This window comes from Osmerus mordax, unplaced genomic scaffold (genome assembly GCF_038355195.1).
Source record: "Osmerus mordax isolate fOsmMor3 unplaced genomic scaffold, fOsmMor3.pri Scaffold_63, whole genome shotgun sequence".
NCBI classification, from domain to species: Eukaryota; Metazoa; Chordata; class Actinopteri; order Osmeriformes; family Osmeridae; genus Osmerus; species Osmerus mordax.
In genome coordinates, this window is record NW_027120620.1 from 13,454 (window position 1) to 35,729 (window position 22,276).

A 22,276-nucleotide genomic window follows, 5' to 3' on the forward strand; every position below is an offset into this window, starting at 1 on the left:
GACCCAGTAGATATGAAACCCCACAGTAGATCTGCACTGTCAGATCCCTCTCTCACAGACCCAGTAGATATGAAACCCCACAGTAGATCTGCACTGTCAGATCCCTCTCTCACAGACCCAGTAGATATGAAACCCCACAGTAGATCTGCACTGTCAGATCCCTCTCTCACAGACCCAGTAGATATGAAACCCCACAGTAGATCTGCACTGTCAGATCCCTCTCTCACAGACCCAGTAGATATGAAACCCCACAGTAGATCTGCACTGTCAGATCCCTCTCTCACAGACCCAGTAGATATGAAACCCCACAGTAGATCTGCACTGTCAGATCCCTCTCTCACAGACCCAGTAGATATGAAACCCCACAGTAGATCTGCACTGTCAGATCCCTCTCTCACAGACCCAGTAGATATGAAACCCCACAGTAGATCTGCACTGTCAGATCCCTCTCTCACAGACCCAGTAGATATGAAACCCCACAGTAGATCTGCACTGTCAGATCCCTCTCTCACAGACCCAGTAGATATGAAACCCCACAGTAGATCTGCACTGTCAGATCCCTCTCTCACAGACCCAGTAGATATGAAACCCCACAGTAGATCTGCACTGTCAGATCCCTCTCTCACAGACCCAGTAGATATGAAACCCCACAGTAGATCTGCACTGTCAGATCCCTCTCTCACAGACCCAGTAGATATGAAACCCCACAGTAGATCTGCACTGTCAGATCCCTCTCTCACAGACCCAGTAGCTGTTATTATTACATGCGGCATCATTCCATGTCCGGGGAGGAAGAGCAGAGGAAACTATCTCACCACAGTCCTGATCAAGATAACCTGAAGGAATATTATTAGGCTGACCAGGGCTCCAGAACCTACAGGGTTAAACAACAACACAACCAGACAGTCACACACTGAGGTCCACTTCTGGGTCATACAGTAGAGAAGTCCTCCTGTACATGTCGAGTTAGATCTGTATATAAATACTAGATATGATTGGCATTGGTTAACTTATTAGGAAATTGGTTCTTATTAGCCTATTAGTTCTAACTCACCATGCAAACTCAGTCACTAAAACAGAACAATCTTAAAGCATTGAAGTTAGAAACGTTTTGTTACAGTCTAGAGACTACAGAAAGAGTGGTTTCTTACTCTGGTGTGGTCAGTGGTGTTCCATCCACCCAGATATAGTTCCCTCCTCTTGCTCTGTCAGACAGACCGATCCACGTATTCTTGGTGATGTTATTATTGAGAAATACCTGTCATGGGGAAGGGTTCAGAGCAGTTTTATTACCCTGATCAACCCTGATCAACCTTGACCTTATCCTGTACATTTCTGGTATGACTTTCTTACTTACCCGCTATCTCTCTCTCCCTCTCTCTCTCTCTCTCACCTGTTCCTCTAGGCTGTTTATGATCACCAGGTCTGCTCCTCTCTCTCTACAGTCCTGTCTGCTGTCAGCCCAGTTCTTCCTCTCAGTAGAGACGTAGTAACAGCTACAACCAAACTTCAGCCAGCCAGCAGGACAGGAAGGGACCTCTGAAAACACAACAGAGAACATGTTTCCTATTGGCTTATTTCAAACCTAGTAACAGAACAGCTGCAGCCAAACCTCCTCCATCCATTGTTACTCTCTGCAACACAAAACAGGTAATTAGATGTAAAAGCCAAACTTTATTGTCCTTACAAAAACAGATTTATTTTCGTTTTACAATTTTCATTATACAACCGGCACAGTCCTTCAGTTTACCATTTAGCAACCTCTTAAAGTCATCCCTCTCTCTGGTCAGGATGGTGTTACTGGTCTGTAACTGTTCTCTCTCTTTGGCCAGGATGGTGTAACTGGTGTTCAGCTGGTCTCTCTCTCTGGTCAGGATGGTGTTACTGGTCTGTAACTGGTCTCTCTCTCTGGCCAGGATGGTATAACTGGTGTTCAGCTGTTCTCTCTGATGACCAGAGTCGGCTGTAACAAGAGAAGTTAGTTTCTTTACACAGAGGACGTGTTGGAACCTTATCATCCCCTCTTCATCCCTCTCTCCTCAAGACTAATGAGTCTCAGAGTAGAAAAGTATTTGTCTATTTGAATGGAAATGATGATTTTTAAATGTGAACAACATGGAGATATTTCCTTTTGTTGCTAGGTGTGTTTTTACAACTCAGTTAAATGTTAAATTGCCCAGTTTTATTGTGTTTGTAGTTTCTATTATGCAATAATTTTACACCATAATCTGGGTGTTGCTCTGATGCTCTGAGTTGGCTGGAAAAAAGAAGTTGGGGAATGAAAAAGGGAAGTTGGTGGTAGATTTAGGAATAAAGAGGATCTTAGCTAATATCTGATTGAAATATAGTTTTAACAGTAATAACCTATTTAATCTGTGCTTTAACACATTGAATACACTACACATTTGCTAAAGTGTTCAGTTTGAGTTCCTATTTATAAATAATTGTTTAGATCTATTGACGGCCAATAAAATACACCTATTGCATCAATTGTTATTTTATTTCTCATTTTATTAGAACAACTGACTCCACTGGCATACAGTGTCTGTCTGAAATCACTTCACAGTATAAAAGTAATGATTAGAATTCCCCAGACTCACAGCAAGCCAGACGGAGGGAGATGTTGAGAGTGGCTTGTAGGACACACAGCAGCCCAAAGCTCACGATGACCCACCTGTAGGACCCAGTCTCTGAGGGACACACACACACACATACACACCACGCACACACACATTAAGTATTAATACATACACTATAATTACATAAATACTTAAATGTTTGAAAGTAGTGCACCTGCTGACTTGAGGGTAAAGTAACATGCAGGTTCTGTCATACCTGACTTTGGGGTCTTCTCTTCAGCCTGGTCTGGGGTCTGTGTGTTTATGTACTCCGCATCCATCTGCTGACCTCTGAACACAGCCATCCCTACCAACTCTGTTCTTACTGGTTCTGTGTAGAATATAAACATGTCAGCCACATATGTCACAATGTGACTCCTCCTCCTTCTTGCTGCATCTGTTCTTCTTTCACTGTTTTTCCTCATCCTGTCTTCTCTTAACCATCAGCATAGCAACCGTAACTAGGAAGTCAGTCAGGCCACACCAGTTTGTATTTATTTGAGTGTTTATTTTTTATAAGTTGCAGGTTGCATTGCAGGTTATGTAATTACTTACAATAAAAGATAAAACAAACAAAACAAATATGTTTTGTTGTTGTTGTGTAAGAATATTATGTATTGTAAAAGTAATTGTAAGAATACAAAAAATACAAAAACCAAGATCACATAAAACCAAGATCACATAAAATGACCTTCATCAACCAAAGTCCCAGAGCATGAAGGACATTTACTGCGTGTTATCCTCATGTTCTCCTGTAGAAGTCGTCCAGGCTGCCCAGACTAGACCCAACACCCCTGGCAGCCCTCAGTCTAGCACGCCCGTCACCTAGTGCAGCACAGCCCTCCATGATGTCTAGCATGCCTACAGCACAGCCCTCCATGATGTCTAGCATGCCTACAGCACAGCCCTCCATGATGTCTAGCATGCCTACAGCACAGCCCTCTATGATGTCTAGCATGCCTACAGCACAGCCCTCCATGATGTCTAGCATGCCTACAGCACAGCCCTCCATGATGTCTAGCATGCCTACAGCACAGCCCTCCATGATGTCTAGCATGCCTACAGCACAGCCCTCCATGATGTCTAGCATGCCTAGTGCAGCACAGCCCTCCATGATGTCTGATCGGATCTTTGATTATTTATACAATATAGAGAATGTATTGAATAGACAAAGTAACATTCAGGGTCTATCATACCTGACTTTGGGGTCTTCTCTTCAGCCTGGTCTGGGGTCTTTGTCTGAACATCCATGGTTGGAGCTTCCTCAATGTTTAAATCCTCCACCTCCATCTCTCTATGACCTCTGAACACATCCATCCCTACCAACTCTGTTCTTCCTGGTTCTGGGTACAATATATACATGTTAGCCACATACAGGATGTCACTATGTGACTCCTCCTGGTTTTTTCACGACTTTGGTTGTCACTGGACTGTCAGCAATTTAACCACACACGGCAACCACTCTGCCTAACAACCATAACCAGGAACTAGGAAGTCAGTCAGGCCACGCTAGGTTGTATATTCTCTCTCTGGTCTGGGGTCTGTGTGTTAATGTACTCCACATCCATCTGCTGACCTCTGAACACAGCCATACCTACCAACTGTGTTCTTACTGGTTCTGTGTAGAATATAAACATGTCAGCCACACATGTCACAATTTGACTCCTCCTTCAGCCTTCTAGTCTTTGGAACATCTTCTGACATGTGAACACAGGACACAGAGAACTTTGTCTGTTCTATTACTGAACCTCTTCCAGTAATTTATTCTCTTGATCATTAGCATTGCAACCGTAACTAGGAAGTCGATCACATCATGTCAGAGTTTTTTTTAACCTTTTTATTTGTAATGTCTTTGACATGTGATTACACAAATGAAATAAAAAACACATGTTTACGTAATATACACACATTTAATATACACATCCTGCTTGACACCATTCAGAGCAACTGTAACTAGGACACCAGTCAGGCCTTGTCGGGTCCGAACTTTTTGACATTTCTTTATTTTCTTTATTGTATTCTGTGTAAAATAAACTATTTGCTGTTCACCAGTAAAACTGATAATTGATTAAAAAAAAGATATGAACTGAATGAATGAAATCTGGGTCTTTATATTAAAAACCTAATACTGACCGCATAGCCTCTTCTTAAGATCCTCTCTCTCTCTCTGATCAGGATGGTGTTCAGGTGGTCTCTCTCTTTGGTCAATTTGGTTGATGACATACCAGATGACATACCAGAGGACATACCAGATGACATACCAGATGACATACCAGATGACATACCAGATGACATACCAGATGGCATACCAGAGGACATACCAGATGACATACCAGATGACATACCAGAGGACATACCAGAGGACATATCGGAGGACATACCAGATGAGTGACACTTGGGACTTTTTGTAGAAACTTCTTTTTCACGCATGGAAAGGAGAGAACAGACAAGCCTAATACAGTGTAGAGTAAAGCAGAGCAGAGCACAATAGAGAACAGAAGATTCCTCATCAAGTACTCATCAATGATGCAAACCTGTGAACTGTTATAAAAAATCGCTAATACATTTTCAACCTTGAGAAAACTTTTATTTAAGAAGCTTCCCAATGGAAACCTCGACAAGACTAAGGTTGTTTGCACCTTGTGCTATGCGGAATTAGTTTACTGTAGGAGTTCTTCCAGTCTCAAATACCACCTAAACGCAAAGCATCCCTTAGCTAATGCGGAAGATGCTGGGCCAAGCACTGATGTAGAGCAGGGGAAGAGTCGTCGTCAAACTACGATGTTTGAGTGCAACCGAGGCAAGCCCGTCAGCACAGCTCTATCAGCCAAGCTAACTAATCTAATAAACAGTTAATAAACAAAAGTACATCTTATTGAACATAATTTATTTTCATCACCAATTATCATAGTAGAACAGCTTTCTCAAGCAGTTTGTGATGCATTTTGGAAACAGGAGATGAGCTCCGTTTCCAAAAGTAAAAGGGTTTTTTCAAAACCCTTTTATTTTATTATTTATAGGAAGAAGGATTTCTCTTGCGTTGTGGTCAGTGGTGTCTTGTCTGGTAAGGACGTCATGTTAACGACACACTATGAAGCATTTGAAGATGATCAGGTAATAAGTAGAGACAAGTTGGAAGATGACAAAATCACTTTTTATTTGTTTACTAAATGTGAAACATGCAATTAGTCCTATTCAGAGTTTGTAAAGTTGACTCTACTTTGATAGAAACACTACATTTATTAGAGGTAAGCAGATTAAACATTAAAATAACCAAACTCTGTGGTAGATTCCACTGTAGGGTAACAAGACTGCTGGGAAAGAACACTTTTATATATTTCTTTTTCTTGTCTTGTCTTTTTTTTTTTGCATTCATTTAAAATAGTTACATACATTTGATCATTATAACCAAATATTTGTAAATGACATTTTAGAAAACGGCTAGTGAAACATCAGAGACATATAGTATTTGACAGTAAAAGTACAAGTTGATAAACAGATCCGTTTACAATGTCCTGAGAGCTGAAGTTTCCTGCAAAGTAGATTATAAAATGTCTCATATCTAAGTAGTGGTCAGAAAGCAGAGGGATGAAAACAGACGAGTCTCCAACTCATAGATATGAAACCCCACAGTAGATCTGCACTGTCAGATCCCTCTCTCACAGACCCAGTAGATATGAAACCCCACAGTAGATCTGCACTGTCAGATCCCTCTCTCACAGACCCAGTAGATATGAAACCCCACAGTAGATCTGCACTGTCAGATCCCTCTCTCACAGACCCAGTAGATATGAAACCCCACAGTAGATCTGCACTGTCAGATCCCTCTCTCACAGACCCAGTAGATATGAAACCCCACAGTAGATCTGCACTGTCAGATCCCTCTCTCACAGACCCAGTAGATATGAAACCCCACAGTAGATCTGCACTGTCAGATCCCTCTCTCACAGACCCAGTAGATATGAAACCCCACAGTAGATCTGCACTGTCAGATCCCTCTCTCACAGACCCAGTAGATATGAAACCCCACAGTAGATCTGCACTGTCAGATCCCTCTCTCACAGACCCAGTAGCTGTTATTATTACATGCGGCATCATTCCATGTCCGGGGAGGAAGAGCAGAGGAAACTATCTCACCACAGTCCTGATCAAGATAACCTGAAGGAATATTATTAGGCTGACCAGGGCTCCAGAACCTACAGGGTTAAACAACAACACAACCAGACAGTCACACACTGAGGTCCACTTCTGGGTCATACAGTAGAGAAGTCCTCCTGTACATGTCGAGTTAGATCTGTATATAAATACTAGATATGATTGGCATTGGTTAACTTATTAGGAAATTGGTTCTTATTAGCCTATTAGTTCTAACTCACCATGCAAACTCAGTCACTAAAACAGAACAATCTTAAAGCATTGAAGTTAGAAACGTTTTGTTACAGTCTAGAGACTACAGAAAGAGTGGTTTCTTACTCTGGTGTGGTCAGTGGTGTTCCATCCACCCAGATATAGTTCCCTCCTCTTGCTCTGTCAGACAGACCGATCCACGTATTCTTGGTGATGTTATTATTGAGAAATACCTGTCATGGGGAAGGGTTCAGAGCAGTTTTATTACCCTGATCAACCCTGATCAACCTTGACCTTATCCTGTACATTTCTGGTATGACTTTCTTACTTACCCGCTATCTCTCTCTCCCTCTCTCTCTCTCTCTCACCTGTTCCTCTAGGCTGTTTATGATCACCAGGTCTGCTCCTCTCTCTCTACAGTCCTGTCTGCTGTCAGCCCAGTTCTTCCTCTCAGTAGAGACGTAGTAACAGCTACAACCAAACTTCAGCCAGCCAGCAGGACAGGAAGGGACCTCTGAAAACACAACAGAGAACATGTTTCCTATTGGCTTATTTCAAACCTAGTAACAGAACAGCTGCAGCCAAACCTCCTCCATCCATTGTTACTCTCTGCAACACAAAACAGGTAATTAGATGTAAAAGCCAAACTTTATTGTCCTTACAAAAACAGATTTATTTTCGTTTTACAATTTTCATTATACAACCGGCACAGTCCTTCAGTTTACCATTTAGCAACCTCTTAAAGTCATCCCTCTCTCTGGTCAGGATGGTGTTACTGGTCTGTAACTGTTCTCTCTCTTTGGCCAGGATGGTGTAACTGGTGTTCAGCTGGTCTCTCTCTCTGGTCAGGATGGTGTTACTGGTCTGTAACTGGTCTCTCTCTCTGGCCAGGATGGTATAACTGGTGTTCAGCTGTTCTCTCTGATGACCAGAGTCGGCTGTAACAAGAGAAGTTAGTTTCTTTACACAGAGGACGTGTTGGAACCTTATCATCCCCTCTTCATCCCTCTCTCCTCAAGACTAATGAGTCTCAGAGTAGAAAAGTATTTGTCTATTTGAATGGAAATGATGATTTTTAAATGTGAACAACATGGAGATATTTCCTTTTGTTGCTAGGTGTGTTTTTACAACTCAGTTAAATGTTAAATTGCCCAGTTTTATTGTGTTTGTAGTTTCTATTATGCAATAATTTTACACCATAATCTGGGTGTTGCTCTGATGCTCTGAGTTGGCTGGAAAAAAGAAGTTGGGGAATGAAAAAGGGAAGTTGGTGGTAGATTTAGGAATAAAGAGGATCTTAGCTAATATCTGATTGAAATATAGTTTTAACAGTAATAACCTATTTAATCTGTGCTTTAACACATTGAATACACTACACATTTGCTAAAGTGTTCAGTTTGAGTTCCTATTTATAAATAATTGTTTAGATCTATTGACGGCCAATAAAATACACCTATTGCATCAATTGTTATTTTATTTCTCATTTTATTAGAACAACTGACTCCACTGGCATACAGTGTCTGTCTGAAATCACTTCACAGTATAAAAGTAATGATTAGAATTCCCCAGACTCACAGCAAGCCAGACGGAGGGAGATGTTGAGAGTGGCTTGTAGGACACACAGCAGCCCAAAGCTCACGATGACCCACCTGTAGGACCCAGTCTCTGAGGGACACACACACACACATACACACCACGCACACACACATTAAGTATTAATACATACACTATAATTACATAAATACTTAAATGTTTGAAAGTAGTGCACCTGCTGACTTGAGGGTAAAGTAACATGCAGGTTCTGTCATACCTGACTTTGGGGTCTTCTCTTCAGCCTGGTCTGGGGTCTGTGTGTTTATGTACTCCGCATCCATCTGCTGACCTCTGAACACAGCCATCCCTACCAACTCTGTTCTTACTGGTTCTGTGTAGAATATAAACATGTCAGCCACATATGTCACAATGTGACTCCTCCTCCTTCTTGCTGCATCTGTTCTTCTTTCACTGTTTTTCCTCATCCTGTCTTCTCTTAACCATCAGCATAGCAACCGTAACTAGGAAGTCAGTCAGGCCACACCAGTTTGTATTTATTTGAGTGTTTATTTTTTATAAGTTGCAGGTTGCATTGCAGGTTATGTAATTACTTACAATAAAAGATAAAACAAACAAAACAAATATGTTTTGTTGTTGTTGTGTAAGAATATTATGTATTGTAAAAGTAATTGTAAGAATACAAAAAATACAAAAACCAAGATCACATAAAACCAAGATCACATAAAATGACCTTCATCAACCAAAGTCCCAGAGCATGAAGGACATTTACTGCGTGTTATCCTCATGTTCTCCTGTAGAAGTCGTCCAGGCTGCCCAGACTAGACCCAACACCCCTGGCAGCCCTCAGTCTAGCACGCCCGTCACCTAGTGCAGCACAGCCCTCCATGATGTCTAGCATGCCTACAGCACAGCCCTCCATGATGTCTAGCATGCCTACAGCACAGCCCTCCATGATGTCTAGCATGCCTACAGCACAGCCCTCTATGATGTCTAGCATGCCTACAGCACAGCCCTCCATGATGTCTAGCATGCCTACAGCACAGCCCTCCATGATGTCTAGCATGCCTACAGCACAGCCCTCCATGATGTCTAGCATGCCTACAGCACAGCCCTCCATGATGTCTAGCATGCCTAGTGCAGCACAGCCCTCCATGATGTCTGATCGGATCTTTGATTATTTATACAATATAGAGAATGTATTGAATAGACAAAGTAACATTCAGGGTCTATCATACCTGACTTTGGGGTCTTCTCTTCAGCCTGGTCTGGGGTCTTTGTCTGAACATCCATGGTTGGAGCTTCCTCAATGTTTAAATCCTCCACCTCCATCTCTCTATGACCTCTGAACACATCCATCCCTACCAACTCTGTTCTTCCTGGTTCTGGGTACAATATATACATGTTAGCCACATACAGGATGTCACTATGTGACTCCTCCTGGTTTTTTCACGACTTTGGTTGTCACTGGACTGTCAGCAATTTAACCACACACGGCAACCACTCTGCCTAACAACCATAACCAGGAACTAGGAAGTCAGTCAGGCCACGCTAGGTTGTATATTCTCTCTCTGGTCTGGGGTCTGTGTGTTAATGTACTCCACATCCATCTGCTGACCTCTGAACACAGCCATACCTACCAACTGTGTTCTTACTGGTTCTGTGTAGAATATAAACATGTCAGCCACACATGTCACAATTTGACTCCTCCTTCAGCCTTCTAGTCTTTGGAACATCTTCTGACATGTGAACACAGGACACAGAGAACTTTGTCTGTTCTATTACTGAACCTCTTCCAGTAATTTATTCTCTTGATCATTAGCATTGCAACCGTAACTAGGAAGTCGATCACATCATGTCAGAGTTTTTTTTAACCTTTTTATTTGTAATGTCTTTGACATGTGATTACACAAATGAAATAAAAAACACATGTTTACGTAATATACACACATTTAATATACACATCCTGCTTGACACCATTCAGAGCAACTGTAACTAGGACACCAGTCAGGCCTTGTCGGGTCCGAACTTTTTGACATTTCTTTATTTTCTTTATTGTATTCTGTGTAAAATAAACTATTTGCTGTTCACCAGTAAAACTGATAATTGATTAAAAAAAAGATATGAACTGAATGAATGAAATCTGGGTCTTTATATTAAAAACCTAATACTGACCGCATAGCCTCTTCTTAAGATCCTCTCTCTCTCTCTGATCAGGATGGTGTTCAGGTGGTCTCTCTCTTTGGTCAATTTGGTTGATGACATACCAGATGACATACCAGAGGACATACCAGATGACATACCAGATGACATACCAGATGACATACCAGATGACATACCAGATGGCATACCAGAGGACATACCAGATGACATACCAGATGACATACCAGAGGACATACCAGAGGACATATCGGAGGACATACCAGATGAGTGACACTTGGGACTTTTTGTAGAAACTTCTTTTTCACGCATGGAAAGGAGAGAACAGACAAGCCTAATACAGTGTAGAGTAAAGCAGAGCAGAGCACAATAGAGAACAGAAGATTCCTCATCAAGTACTCATCAATGATGCAAACCTGTGAACTGTTATAAAAAATCGCTAATACATTTTCAACCTTGAGAAAACTTTTATTTAAGAAGCTTCCCAATGGAAACCTCGACAAGACTAAGGTTGTTTGCACCTTGTGCTATGCGGAATTAGTTTACTGTAGGAGTTCTTCCAGTCTCAAATACCACCTAAACGCAAAGCATCCCTTAGCTAATGCGGAAGATGCTGGGCCAAGCACTGATGTAGAGCAGGGGAAGAGTCGTCGTCAAACTACGATGTTTGAGTGCAACCGAGGCAAGCCCGTCAGCACAGCTCTATCAGCCAAGCTAACTAATCTAATAAACAGTTAATAAACAAAAGTACATCTTATTGAACATAATTTATTTTCATCACCAATTATCATAGTAGAACAGCTTTCTCAAGCAGTTTGTGATGCATTTTGGAAACAGGAGATGAGCTCCGTTTCCAAAAGTAAAAGGGTTTTTTCAAAACCCTTTTATTTTATTATTTATAGGAAGAAGGATTTCTCTTGCGTTGTGGTCAGTGGTGTCTTGTCTGGTAAGGACGTCATGTTAACGACACACTATGAAGCATTTGAAGATGATCAGGTAATAAGTAGAGACAAGTTGGAAGATGACAAAATCACTTTTTATTTGTTTACTAAATGTGAAACATGCAATTAGTCCTATTCAGAGTTTGTAAAGTTGACTCTACTTTGATAGAAACACTACATTTATTAGAGGTAAGCAGATTAAACATTAAAATAACCAAACTCTGTGGTAGATTCCACTGTAGGGTAACAAGACTGCTGGGAAAGAACACTTTTATATATTTCTTTTTCTTGTCTTGTCTTTTTTTTTTTGCATTCATTTAAAATAGTTACATACATTTGATCATTATAACCAAATATTTGTAAATCACATTTTTGAAAAGGACAAGTTAAACATCAGAGACATATAGTATTTGACAGTAAAAGTACAAGTGGATAAACAGATCAATTTACAATGTCCTGAGAGCTGAAGTTTCCTGCAAAGTAGATTATAAAATGTCTCATATCTAAGTAGTGGTCAGAAAGCAGAGGGATGAAAACAGACGAGTCTCCAACTCATAGATATGAAACCCCACAGTAGATCTGCACTGTCAGATCCCTCTCTCACAGACCCAGTAGATATGAAACCCCACAGTAGATCTGCACTGTCAGATCCCTCTCTCACAGACCCAGTAGATATGAAACCCCACAGTAGATCTGCACTGTCAGATCCCTCTCTCACAGACCCAGTAGATATGAAACCCCACAGTAGATCTGCACTGTCAGATCCCTCTCTCACAGACCCAGTAGATATGAAACCCCACAGTAGATCTGCACTGTCAGATCCCTCTCTCACAGACCCAGTAGATATGAAACCCCACAGTAGATCTGCACTGTCAGATCCCTCTCTCACAGACCCAGTAGATATGAAACCCCACAGTAGATCTGCACTGTCAGATCCCTCTCTCACAGACCCAGTAGATATGAAACCCCACAGTAGATCTGCACTGTCAGATCCCTCTCTCACAGACCCAGTAGATATGAAACCCCACAGTAGATCTGCACTGTCAGATCCCTCTCTCACAGACCCAGTAGATATGAAACCCCACAGTAGATCTGCACTGTCAGATCCCTCTCTCACAGACCCAGTAGATATGAAACCCCACAGTAGATCTGCACTGTCAGATCCCTCTCTCACAGACCCAGTAGATATGAAACCCCACAGTAGATCTGCACTGTCAGATCCCTCTCTCACAGACCCAGTAGATATGAAACCCCACAGTAGATCTGCACTGTCAGATCCCTCTCTCACAGACCCAGTAGATATGAAACCCCACAGTAGATCTGCACTGTCAGATCCCTCTCTCACAGACCCAGTAGATATGAAACCCCACAGTAGATCTGCACTGTCAGATCCCTCTCTCACAGACCCAGTAGATATGAAACCCCACAGTAGATCTGCACTGTCAGATCCCTCTCTCACAGACCCAGTAGCTGTTATTATTACATGCGGCATCATTCCATGTCCGGGGAGGAAGAGCAGAGGAAACTATCTCACCACAGTCCTGATCAAGATAACCTGAAGGAATATTATTAGGCTGACCAGGGCTCCAGAACCTACAGGGTTAAACAACAACACAACCAGACAGTCACACACTGAGGTCCACTTCTGGGTCATACAGTAGAGAAGTCCTCCTGTACATGTCGAGTTAGATCTGTATATAAATACTAGATATGATTGGCATTGGTTAACTTATTAGGAAATTGGTTCTTATTAGCCTATTAGTTCTAACTCACCATGCAAACTCAGTCACTAAAACAGAACAATCTTAAAGCATTGAAGTTAGAAACGTTTTGTTACAGTCTAGAGACTACAGAAAGAGTGGTTTCTTACTCTGGTGTGGTCAGTGGTGTTCCATCCACCCAGATATAGTTCCCTCCTCTTGCTCTGTCAGACAGACCGATCCACGTATTCTTGGTGATGTTATTATTGAGAAATACCTGTCATGGGGAAGGGTTCAGAGCAGTTTTATTACCCTGATCAACCCTGATCAACCTTGACCTTATCCTGTACATTTCTGGTATGACTTTCTTACTTACCCGCTATCTCTCTCTCCCTCTCTCTCTCTCTCTCACCTGTTCCTCTAGGCTGTTTATGATCACCAGGTCTGCTCCTCTCTCTCTACAGTCCTGTCTGCTGTCAGCCCAGTTCTTCCTCTCAGTAGAGACGTAGTAACAGCTACAACCAAACTTCAGCCAGCCAGCAGGACAGGAAGGGACCTCTGAAAACACAACAGAGAACATGTTTCCTATTGGCTTATTTCAAACCTAGTAACAGAACAGCTGCAGCCAAACCTCCTCCATCCATTGTTACTCTCTGCAACACAAAACAGGTAATTAGATGTAAAAGCCAAACTTTATTGTCCTTACAAAAACAGATTTATTTTCGTTTTACAATTTTCATTATACAACCGGCACAGTCCTTCAGTTTACCATTTAGCAACCTCTTAAAGTCATCCCTCTCTCTGGTCAGGATGGTGTTACTGGTCTGTAACTGTTCTCTCTCTTTGGCCAGGATGGTGTAACTGGTGTTCAGCTGGTCTCTCTCTCTGGTCAGGATGGTGTTACTGGTCTGTAACTGGTCTCTCTCTCTGGCCAGGATGGTATAACTGGTGTTCAGCTGTTCTCTCTGATGACCAGAGTCGGCTGTAACAAGAGAAGTTAGTTTCTTTACACAGAGGACGTGTTGGAACCTTATCATCCCCTCTTCATCCCTCTCTCCTCAAGACTAATGAGTCTCAGAGTAGAAAAGTATTTGTCTATTTGAATGGAAATGATGATTTTTAAATGTGAACAACATGGAGATATTTCCTTTTGTTGCTAGGTGTGTTTTTACAACTCAGTTAAATGTTAAATTGCCCAGTTTTATTGTGTTTGTAGTTTCTATTATGCAATAATTTTACACCATAATCTGGGTGTTGCTCTGATGCTCTGAGTTGGCTGGAAAAAAGAAGTTGGGGAATGAAAAAGGGAAGTTGGTGGTAGATTTAGGAATAAAGAGGATCTTAGCTAATATCTGATTGAAATATAGTTTTAACAGTAATAACCTATTTAATCTGTGCTTTAACACATTGAATACACTACACATTTGCTAAAGTGTTCAGTTTGAGTTCCTATTTATAAATAATTGTTTAGATCTATTGACGGCCAATAAAATACACCTATTGCATCAATTGTTATTTTATTTCTCATTTTATTAGAACAACTGACTCCACTGGCATACAGTGTCTGTCTGAAATCACTTCACAGTATAAAAGTAATGATTAGAATTCCCCAGACTCACAGCAAGCCAGACGGAGGGAGATGTTGAGAGTGGCTTGTAGGACACACAGCAGCCCAAAGCTCACGATGACCCACCTGTAGGACCCAGTCTCTGAGGGACACACACACACACATACACACCACGCACACACACATTAAGTATTAATACATACACTATAATTACATAAATACTTAAATGTTTGAAAGTAGTGCACCTGCTGACTTGAGGGTAAAGTAACATGCAGGTTCTGTCATACCTGACTTTGGGGTCTTCTCTTCAGCCTGGTCTGGGGTCTGTGTGTTTATGTACTCCGCATCCATCTGCTGACCTCTGAACACAGCCATCCCTACCAACTCTGTTCTTACTGGTTCTGTGTAGAATATAAACATGTCAGCCACATATGTCACAATGTGACTCCTCCTCCTTCTTGCTGCATCTGTTCTTCTTTCACTGTTTTTCCTCATCCTGTCTTCTCTTAACCATCAGCATAGCAACCGTAACTAGGAAGTCAGTCAGGCCACACCAGTTTGTATTTATTTGAGTGTTTATTTTTTATAAGTTGCAGGTTGCATTGCAGGTTATGTAATTACTTACAATAAAAGATAAAACAAACAAAACAAATATGTTTTGTTGTTGTTGTGTAAGAATATTATGTATTGTAAAAGTAATTGTAAGAATACAAAAAATACAAAAACCAAGATCACATAAAACCAAGATCACATAAAATGACCTTCATCAACCAAAGTCCCAGAGCATGAAGGACATTTACTGCGTGTTATCCTCATGTTCTCCTGTAGAAGTCGTCCAGGCTGCCCAGACTAGACCCAACACCCCTGGCAGCCCTCAGTCTAGCACGCCCGTCACCTAGTGCAGCACAGCCCTCCATGATGTCTAGCATGCCTACAGCACAGCCCTCCATGATGTCTAGCATGCCTACAGCACAGCCCTCCATGATGTCTAGCATGCCTACAGCACAGCCCTCTATGATGTCTAGCATGCCTACAGCACAGCCCTCCATGATGTCTAGCATGCCTACAGCACAGCCCTCCATGATGTCTAGCATGCCTACAGCACAGCCCTCCATGATGTCTAGCATGCCTACAGCACAGCCCTCCATGATGTCTAGCATGCCTAGTGCAGCACAGCCCTCCATGATGTCTGATCGGATCTTTGATTATTTATACAATATAGAGAATGTATTGAATAGACAAAGTAACATTCAGGGTCTATCATACCTGACTTTGGGGTCTTCTCTTCAGCCTGGTCTGGGGTCTTTGTCTGAACATCCATGGTTGGAGCTTCCTCAATGTTTAAATCCTCCACCTCCATCTCTCTATGACCTCTGAACACATCCATCCCTACCAACTCTGTTCTTCCTGGTTCTGGGTACAATATATACATGTTAGCCACATACAGGATGTCACTATGTGACTCCTCCTGGTTTTTTCACGACTTTGGTTGTCACTGGACTGTCAGCAATTTAACCACACACGGCAACCACTCTGCCTAACAACCATAACCAGGAACTAGGAAGTCAGTCAGGCCACGCTAGGTTGTATATTCTCTCTCTGGTCTGGGGTCTGTGTGTTAATGTACTCCACATCCATCTGCTGACCTCTGAACACAGCCATACCTACCAACTGTGTTCTTACTGGTTCTGTGTAGAATATAAACATGTCAGCCACACATGTCACAATTTGACTCCTCCTTCAGCCTTCTAGTCTTTGGAACATCTTCTGACATGTGAACACAGGACACAGAGAACTTTGTCTGTTCTATTACTGAACCTCTTCCAGTAATTTATTCTCTTGATCATTAGCATTGCAACCGTAACTAGGAAGTCGATCACATCATGTCAGAGTTTTTTTTAACCTTTTTATTTGTAATGTCTTTGACATGTGATTACACAAATGAAATAAAAAACACATGTTTACGTAATATACACACATTTAATATACACATCCTGCTTGACACCATTCAGAGCAACTGTAACTAGGACACCAGTCAGGCCTTGTCGGGTCCGAACTTTTTGACATTTCTTTATTTTCTTTATTGTATTCTGTGTAAAATAAACTATTTGCTGTTCACCAGTAAAACTGATAATTGATTAAAAAAAAGATATGAACTGAATGAATGAAATCTGGGTCTTTATATTAAAAACCTAATACTGACCGCATAGCCTCTTCTTAAGATCCTCTCTCTCTCTCTGATCAGGATGGTGTTCAGGTGGTCTCTCTCTTTGGTCAATTTGGTTGATGACATACCAGATGACATACCAGAGGACATACCAGATGACATACCAGATGACATACCAGATGACATACCAGATGACATACCAGATGGCATACCAGAGGACATACCAGATGACATACCAGATGACATACCAGAGGACATACCAGAGGACATATCGGAGGACATACCAGATGAGTGACACTTGGGACTTTTTGTAGAAACTTCTTTTTCACGCATGGAAAGGAGAGAACAGACAAGCCTAATACAGTGTAGAGTAAAGCAGAGCAGAGCACAATAGAGAACAGAAGATTCCTCATCAAGTACTCATCAATGATGCAAACCTGTGAACTGTTATAAAAAATCGCTAATACATTTTCAACCTTGAGAAAACTTTTATTTAAGAAGCTTCCCAATGGAAACCTCGACAAGACTAAGGTTGTTTGCACCTTGTGCTATGCGGAATTAGTTTACTGTAGGAGTTCTTCCAGTCTCAAATACCACCTAAACGCAAAGCATCCCTTAGCTAATGCGGAAGATGCTGGGCCAAGCACTGATGTAGAGCAGGGGAAGAGTCGTCGTCAAACTACGATGTTTGAGTGCAACCGAGGCAAGCCCGTCAGCACAGCTCTATCAGCCAAGCTAACTAATCTAATAAACAGTTAATAAACAAAAGTACATCTTATTGAACATAATTTATTTTCATCACCAATTATCATAGTAGAACAGCTTTCTCAAGCAGTTTGTGATGCATTTTGGAAACAGGAGATGAGCTCCGTTTCCAAAAGTAAAAGGGTTTTTTCAAAACCCTTTTATTTTATTATTTATAGGAAGAAGGATTTCTCTTGCGTTGTGGTCAGTGGTGTCTTGTCTGGTAAGGACGTCATGTTAACGACACACTATGAAGCATTTGAAGATGATCAGGTAATAAGTAGAGACAAGTTGGAAGATGACAAAATCACTTTTTATTTGTTTACTAAATGTGAAACATGCAATTAGTCCTATTCAGAGTTTGTAAAGTTGACTCTACTTTGATAGAAACACTACATTTATTAGAGGTAAGCAGATTAAACATTAAAATAACCAAACTCTGTGGTAGATTCCACTGTAGGGTAACAAGACTGCTGGGAAAGAACACTTTTATATATTTCTTTTTCTTGTCTTGTCTTTTTTTTTTTGCATTCATTTAAAATAGTTACATACATTTGATCATTATAACCAAATATTTGTAAATGACATTTTAGAAAACGGCTAGTGAAACATCAGAGACATATAGTATTTGACAGTAAAAGTACAAGTTGATAAACAGATCCGTTTACAATGTCCTGAGAGCTGAAGTTTCCTGCAAAATAGATTATAAAATGTCTCATATCTAAGTAGTGATCAGAAAGCAGAGGGATGAAAACAGACGAGTCTCCAACTCATAGATATGAAACCCCACAGTAGATCTGCACTGTCAGATCCCTCTCTCACAGACCCAGTAGATATGAAACCCCACAGTAGATCTGCACTGTCAGATCCCTCTCTCACAGACCCAGTAGATATGAAACCCCACAGTAGATCTGCACTGTCAGATCCCTCTCTCACAGACCCAGTAGATATGAAACCCCACAGTAGATCTGCACTGTCAGATCCCTCTCTCACAGACCCAGTAGATATGAAACCCCACAGTAGATCTGCACTGTCAGATCCCTCTCTCACAGACCCAGTAGATATGAAACCCCACAGTAGATCTGCACTGTCAGATCCCTCTCTCACAGACCCAGTAGATATGAAACCCCACAGTAGATCTGCACTGTCAGATCCCTCTCTCACAGACCCAGTAGATATGAAACCCCACAGTAGATCTGCACTGTCAGATCCCTCTCTCACAGACCCAGTAGATATGAAACCCCACAGTAGATCTGCACTGTCAGATCCCTCTCTCACAGACCCAGTAGATATGAAACCCCACAGTAGATCTGCACTGTCAGATCCCTCTCTCACAGACCCAGTAGATATGAAACCCCACAGTAGATCTGCACTGTCAGATCCCTCTCTCACAGACCCAGTAGATATGAAACCCCACAGTAGATCTGCACTGTCAGATCCCTCTCTCACAGACCCAGTAGATATGAAACCCCACAGTAGATCTGCACTGTCAGATCCCTCTCTCACAGACCCAGTAGATATGAAACCCCACAGTAGATCTGCACTGTCAGATCCCTCTCTCACAGACCCAGTAGATATGAAACCCCACAGTAGATCTGCACTGTCAGATCCCTCTCTCACAGACCCAGTAGATATGAAACCCCACAGTAGATCTGCACTGTCAGATCCCTCTCTCACAGACCCAGTAGATATGAAACCCCACAGTAGATCTGCACTGTCAGATCCCTCTCTCACAGACCCAGTAGATATGAAACCCCACAGTAGATCTGCACTGTCAGATCCCTCTCTCACAGACCCAGTAGATATGAAACCCCACAGTAGATCTGCACTGTCAGATCCCTCTCTCACAGACCCAGTAGATATGAAACCCCACAGTAGATCTGCACTGTCAGATCCCTCTCTCACAGACCCAGTAGATATGAAACCCCACAGTAGATCTGCACTGTCAGATCCCTCTCTCACAGACCCAGTAGATATGAAACCCCACAGTAGATCTGCACTGTCAGATCCCTCTCTCACAGACCCAGTAGATATGAAACCCCACAGTAGATCTGCACTGTCAGATCCCTCTCTCACAGACCCAGTAGGTGTCAGAATTACATGGGGAATCGTTCCATGTCAGGGGAGGAGCAGCAGAAAAGTATGTGGGGAATATCTCACCACAGTCCTCATCAAGATTATCTGAATATTGGCGATTATCAGGCTGATCGGGTATCCAGAACCTACAGGGTTAAACATCAACACACCCAGACAGTCACACACTGAGGTCCACTTCTGGGTCATACAGAATGAGAAGTCCTCCTGAACATGTTGAGTTAGATCTGTATATAAATACTAGATATGATTGGCATTGGTTAACTTATTAAGCAATTGGTTCTTATTAGCCTATTGGTTCTAACGTACCATACAAACTCAGTCACAAAAAACAGAACAATCTTAAAGCATTGAAGTTAGAAAAGTTTTGTTTACGTTTAATCATTTAGCAGACGCTCTTATCCATTTGTTTTGAGTCTAGAGACTACAGAAAGAGATGTTTCTTACTTTGGTGAATTCAGTGGTGTTCCATCCACCCAGATCCAGGTCCCTTCTGTTACTGTGTCGGTCAGACCGATCCACACTCTCTTTTTGAGGTTATTGAGAAATACCTGTCATGGGGAAGGGTTCAGAGCAGTTTTATTACCCTGATCAACCCTGATCAACCTTGGCCTTATCCTGTACATTTCTGGTATGACTTTCTTACTTTCCATCTCTCTCTCTCTCTCTCTCTCTCTCTCTCTCTCTCTCTCTCTCTCTCTCTCTCTCTCTCTCTCTCTCTCTCTTCTCTCTCTCTCTCTCTCTCTCTCTATCTCTCTCTCTGTGTCTCTCTCTCACCTGTTCCTCTGGGCTGTTTATGATCACCAGGTCTGCTCCTCTCCCTCTACAGTCTTGTCTGCTGTCAGTCCAGTTTCTCAAAACAGTAGAGACGTAGTAGAAGCTGGAGCCAAACCTCTGCCAGTCATCAGGACAGGAAGTGACCTCTGTGGACAGGAAGTCACAAACCACAACCACGGTTGCAAAACAGTATTTTGTGTTTGATGAAACAAGATAATACACCCCAATTTCAGGACATTTTCGAATCTTCATCTTGGACAGCATTTGTTTATTTAAAAAAAATTATGTAACATACCACATAGCCTCCTCTTAAAGTCGTCTCTCTCTTTGACAATGTTTTTGTAACTTGTCTGTAAACGGTATCTCTCGCTAATCAGGAAGGTGTTACTGATCTTTAACTGGTCTCTCTCTCTAGTCAGGTTGTTGTTACTGGTCTGTAACTGGTCTCTCTCTCTGATCAGGGTGCTGTTACCGGTCTCTAATTGCTTGTTGGCTGTAAAAGAGAGAGAAGTTGGCTGTCATTTAGTAGAGCAATAGTCAAGGTTACAACATTCTTATCATCACGAGATACAACTTCCTCTGTCTTGGAACACAGATTCCCCACTTATGCAACCTCATAACTGGTTAAATGTTTGTGGACCAACCGACTTAGAGTCTGTCAGAGCGAGCTACAGATCTGGAAACTCACGACACAGCTAAATAACAAGTACTAAAATCGTTTTGCTCTGGTAGTGGTTTGTTTAGTATTGGTCTATCACATGAGTTGACAGATTATAATAACATATGCAGTTCAACAGATATTAGTTGGTTTCTGTTGGAACAGGTGTATTCAATACTGGAGATCAAATCTAACTCAACATGGATGATTTAGTTGCTTGAGTATAGTAAATTGTTGCCTATTTAACGCGGATAGGTGTTTGGTTGGGTTTATTTGTGACCTCACTGACATATCATTCCACCTGTCTGAATAGTAATGTTTAGAAATCACTGAAGACTCACAGAAAGCCAGACGGAGGGAGATGTTGAGAGTGGCTTGTAGGACACACAGCAGCCCAAAGCTCACGATGACCCACCTGTAGGACCCAGTCTCTGAGGGACACACACACACACACACACACACAGACTCACACATGCACACACACACACATACACACCACGCACACACAGACTCACACATGCACACACACACACACACACACACACAGACTCACACATGCACACACACACACACACACACACACACATACACACACACACACATACACACCACGCACACACACATTAAGTATTAATACATACACTATAATTACATAAATACTTAAATGTTTGAAAGTAGTGCACCTGCTGACTTGAGGGTAAAGTAACATGCAGGTTCTGTCATACCTGACTTTGGGGTCTTCTCTTCAGCCTGGTCTGGGGTCTGTGTGTTTATGTACTCCGCATCCATCTGCTGACCTCTGAACACAGCCATCCCTACCAACTCTGTTCTTACTGGTTCTGTGTAGAATATAAACATGTCAGCCACATATGTCACAATGTGACTCCTCCTCCTTCTTGCTGCATCTGTTCTTCTTTCACTGTTTTTCCTCATCCTGTCTTCTCTTAACCAT

General features: G+C 41.8%; 3 protein-coding genes across 3 annotated transcripts; all 3 read right to left on the minus strand.

Annotated features, from left to right (window-relative positions):
- Positions 1–708: 708 nt before the first annotated feature.
- LOC136940117 (CD209 antigen-like protein E) lies at positions 709–3,935 on the minus strand. Its single transcript, XM_067232262.1, has 6 exons — positions 3,815–3,935; positions 2,601–2,690; positions 1,751–1,963; positions 1,394–1,539; positions 1,152–1,258; positions 709–874 (listed from the first exon to the last, which is right to left on the minus strand). Exons 1-6 carry the CDS (start codon positions 3,933–3,935, stop codon positions 724–726), a joined length of 828 nt encoding a protein of 275 aa, XP_067088363.1. The 3' UTR covers positions 709–723.
- A 2,713-nt stretch (positions 3,936–6,648) lies between these two features.
- LOC136940115 (CD209 antigen-like protein E) lies at positions 6,649–9,875 on the minus strand. Its single transcript, XM_067232259.1, has 6 exons — positions 9,755–9,875; positions 8,541–8,630; positions 7,691–7,903; positions 7,334–7,479; positions 7,092–7,198; positions 6,649–6,814 (listed from the first exon to the last, which is right to left on the minus strand). Exons 1-6 carry the CDS (start codon positions 9,873–9,875, stop codon positions 6,664–6,666), a joined length of 828 nt encoding a protein of 275 aa, XP_067088360.1. The 3' UTR covers positions 6,649–6,663.
- A 3,169-nt stretch (positions 9,876–13,044) lies between these two features.
- LOC136940114 (uncharacterized) lies at positions 13,045–22,163 on the minus strand (the record flags this gene model as incomplete). The annotated part of the gene is given in 12 exon segments (XM_067232257.1): positions 13,045–13,210; positions 13,488–13,594; positions 13,730–13,875; positions 14,087–14,299; positions 14,937–15,026; positions 16,151–16,352; positions 19,858–20,017; positions 20,337–20,440; positions 20,667–20,812; positions 20,962–21,159; positions 21,666–21,755; positions 22,050–22,163. Coding segments are annotated over 12 exon segments (1,695 nt in total). The 3' UTR covers positions 13,045–13,059.
- Positions 22,164–22,276: the final 113 nt, after the last annotated feature.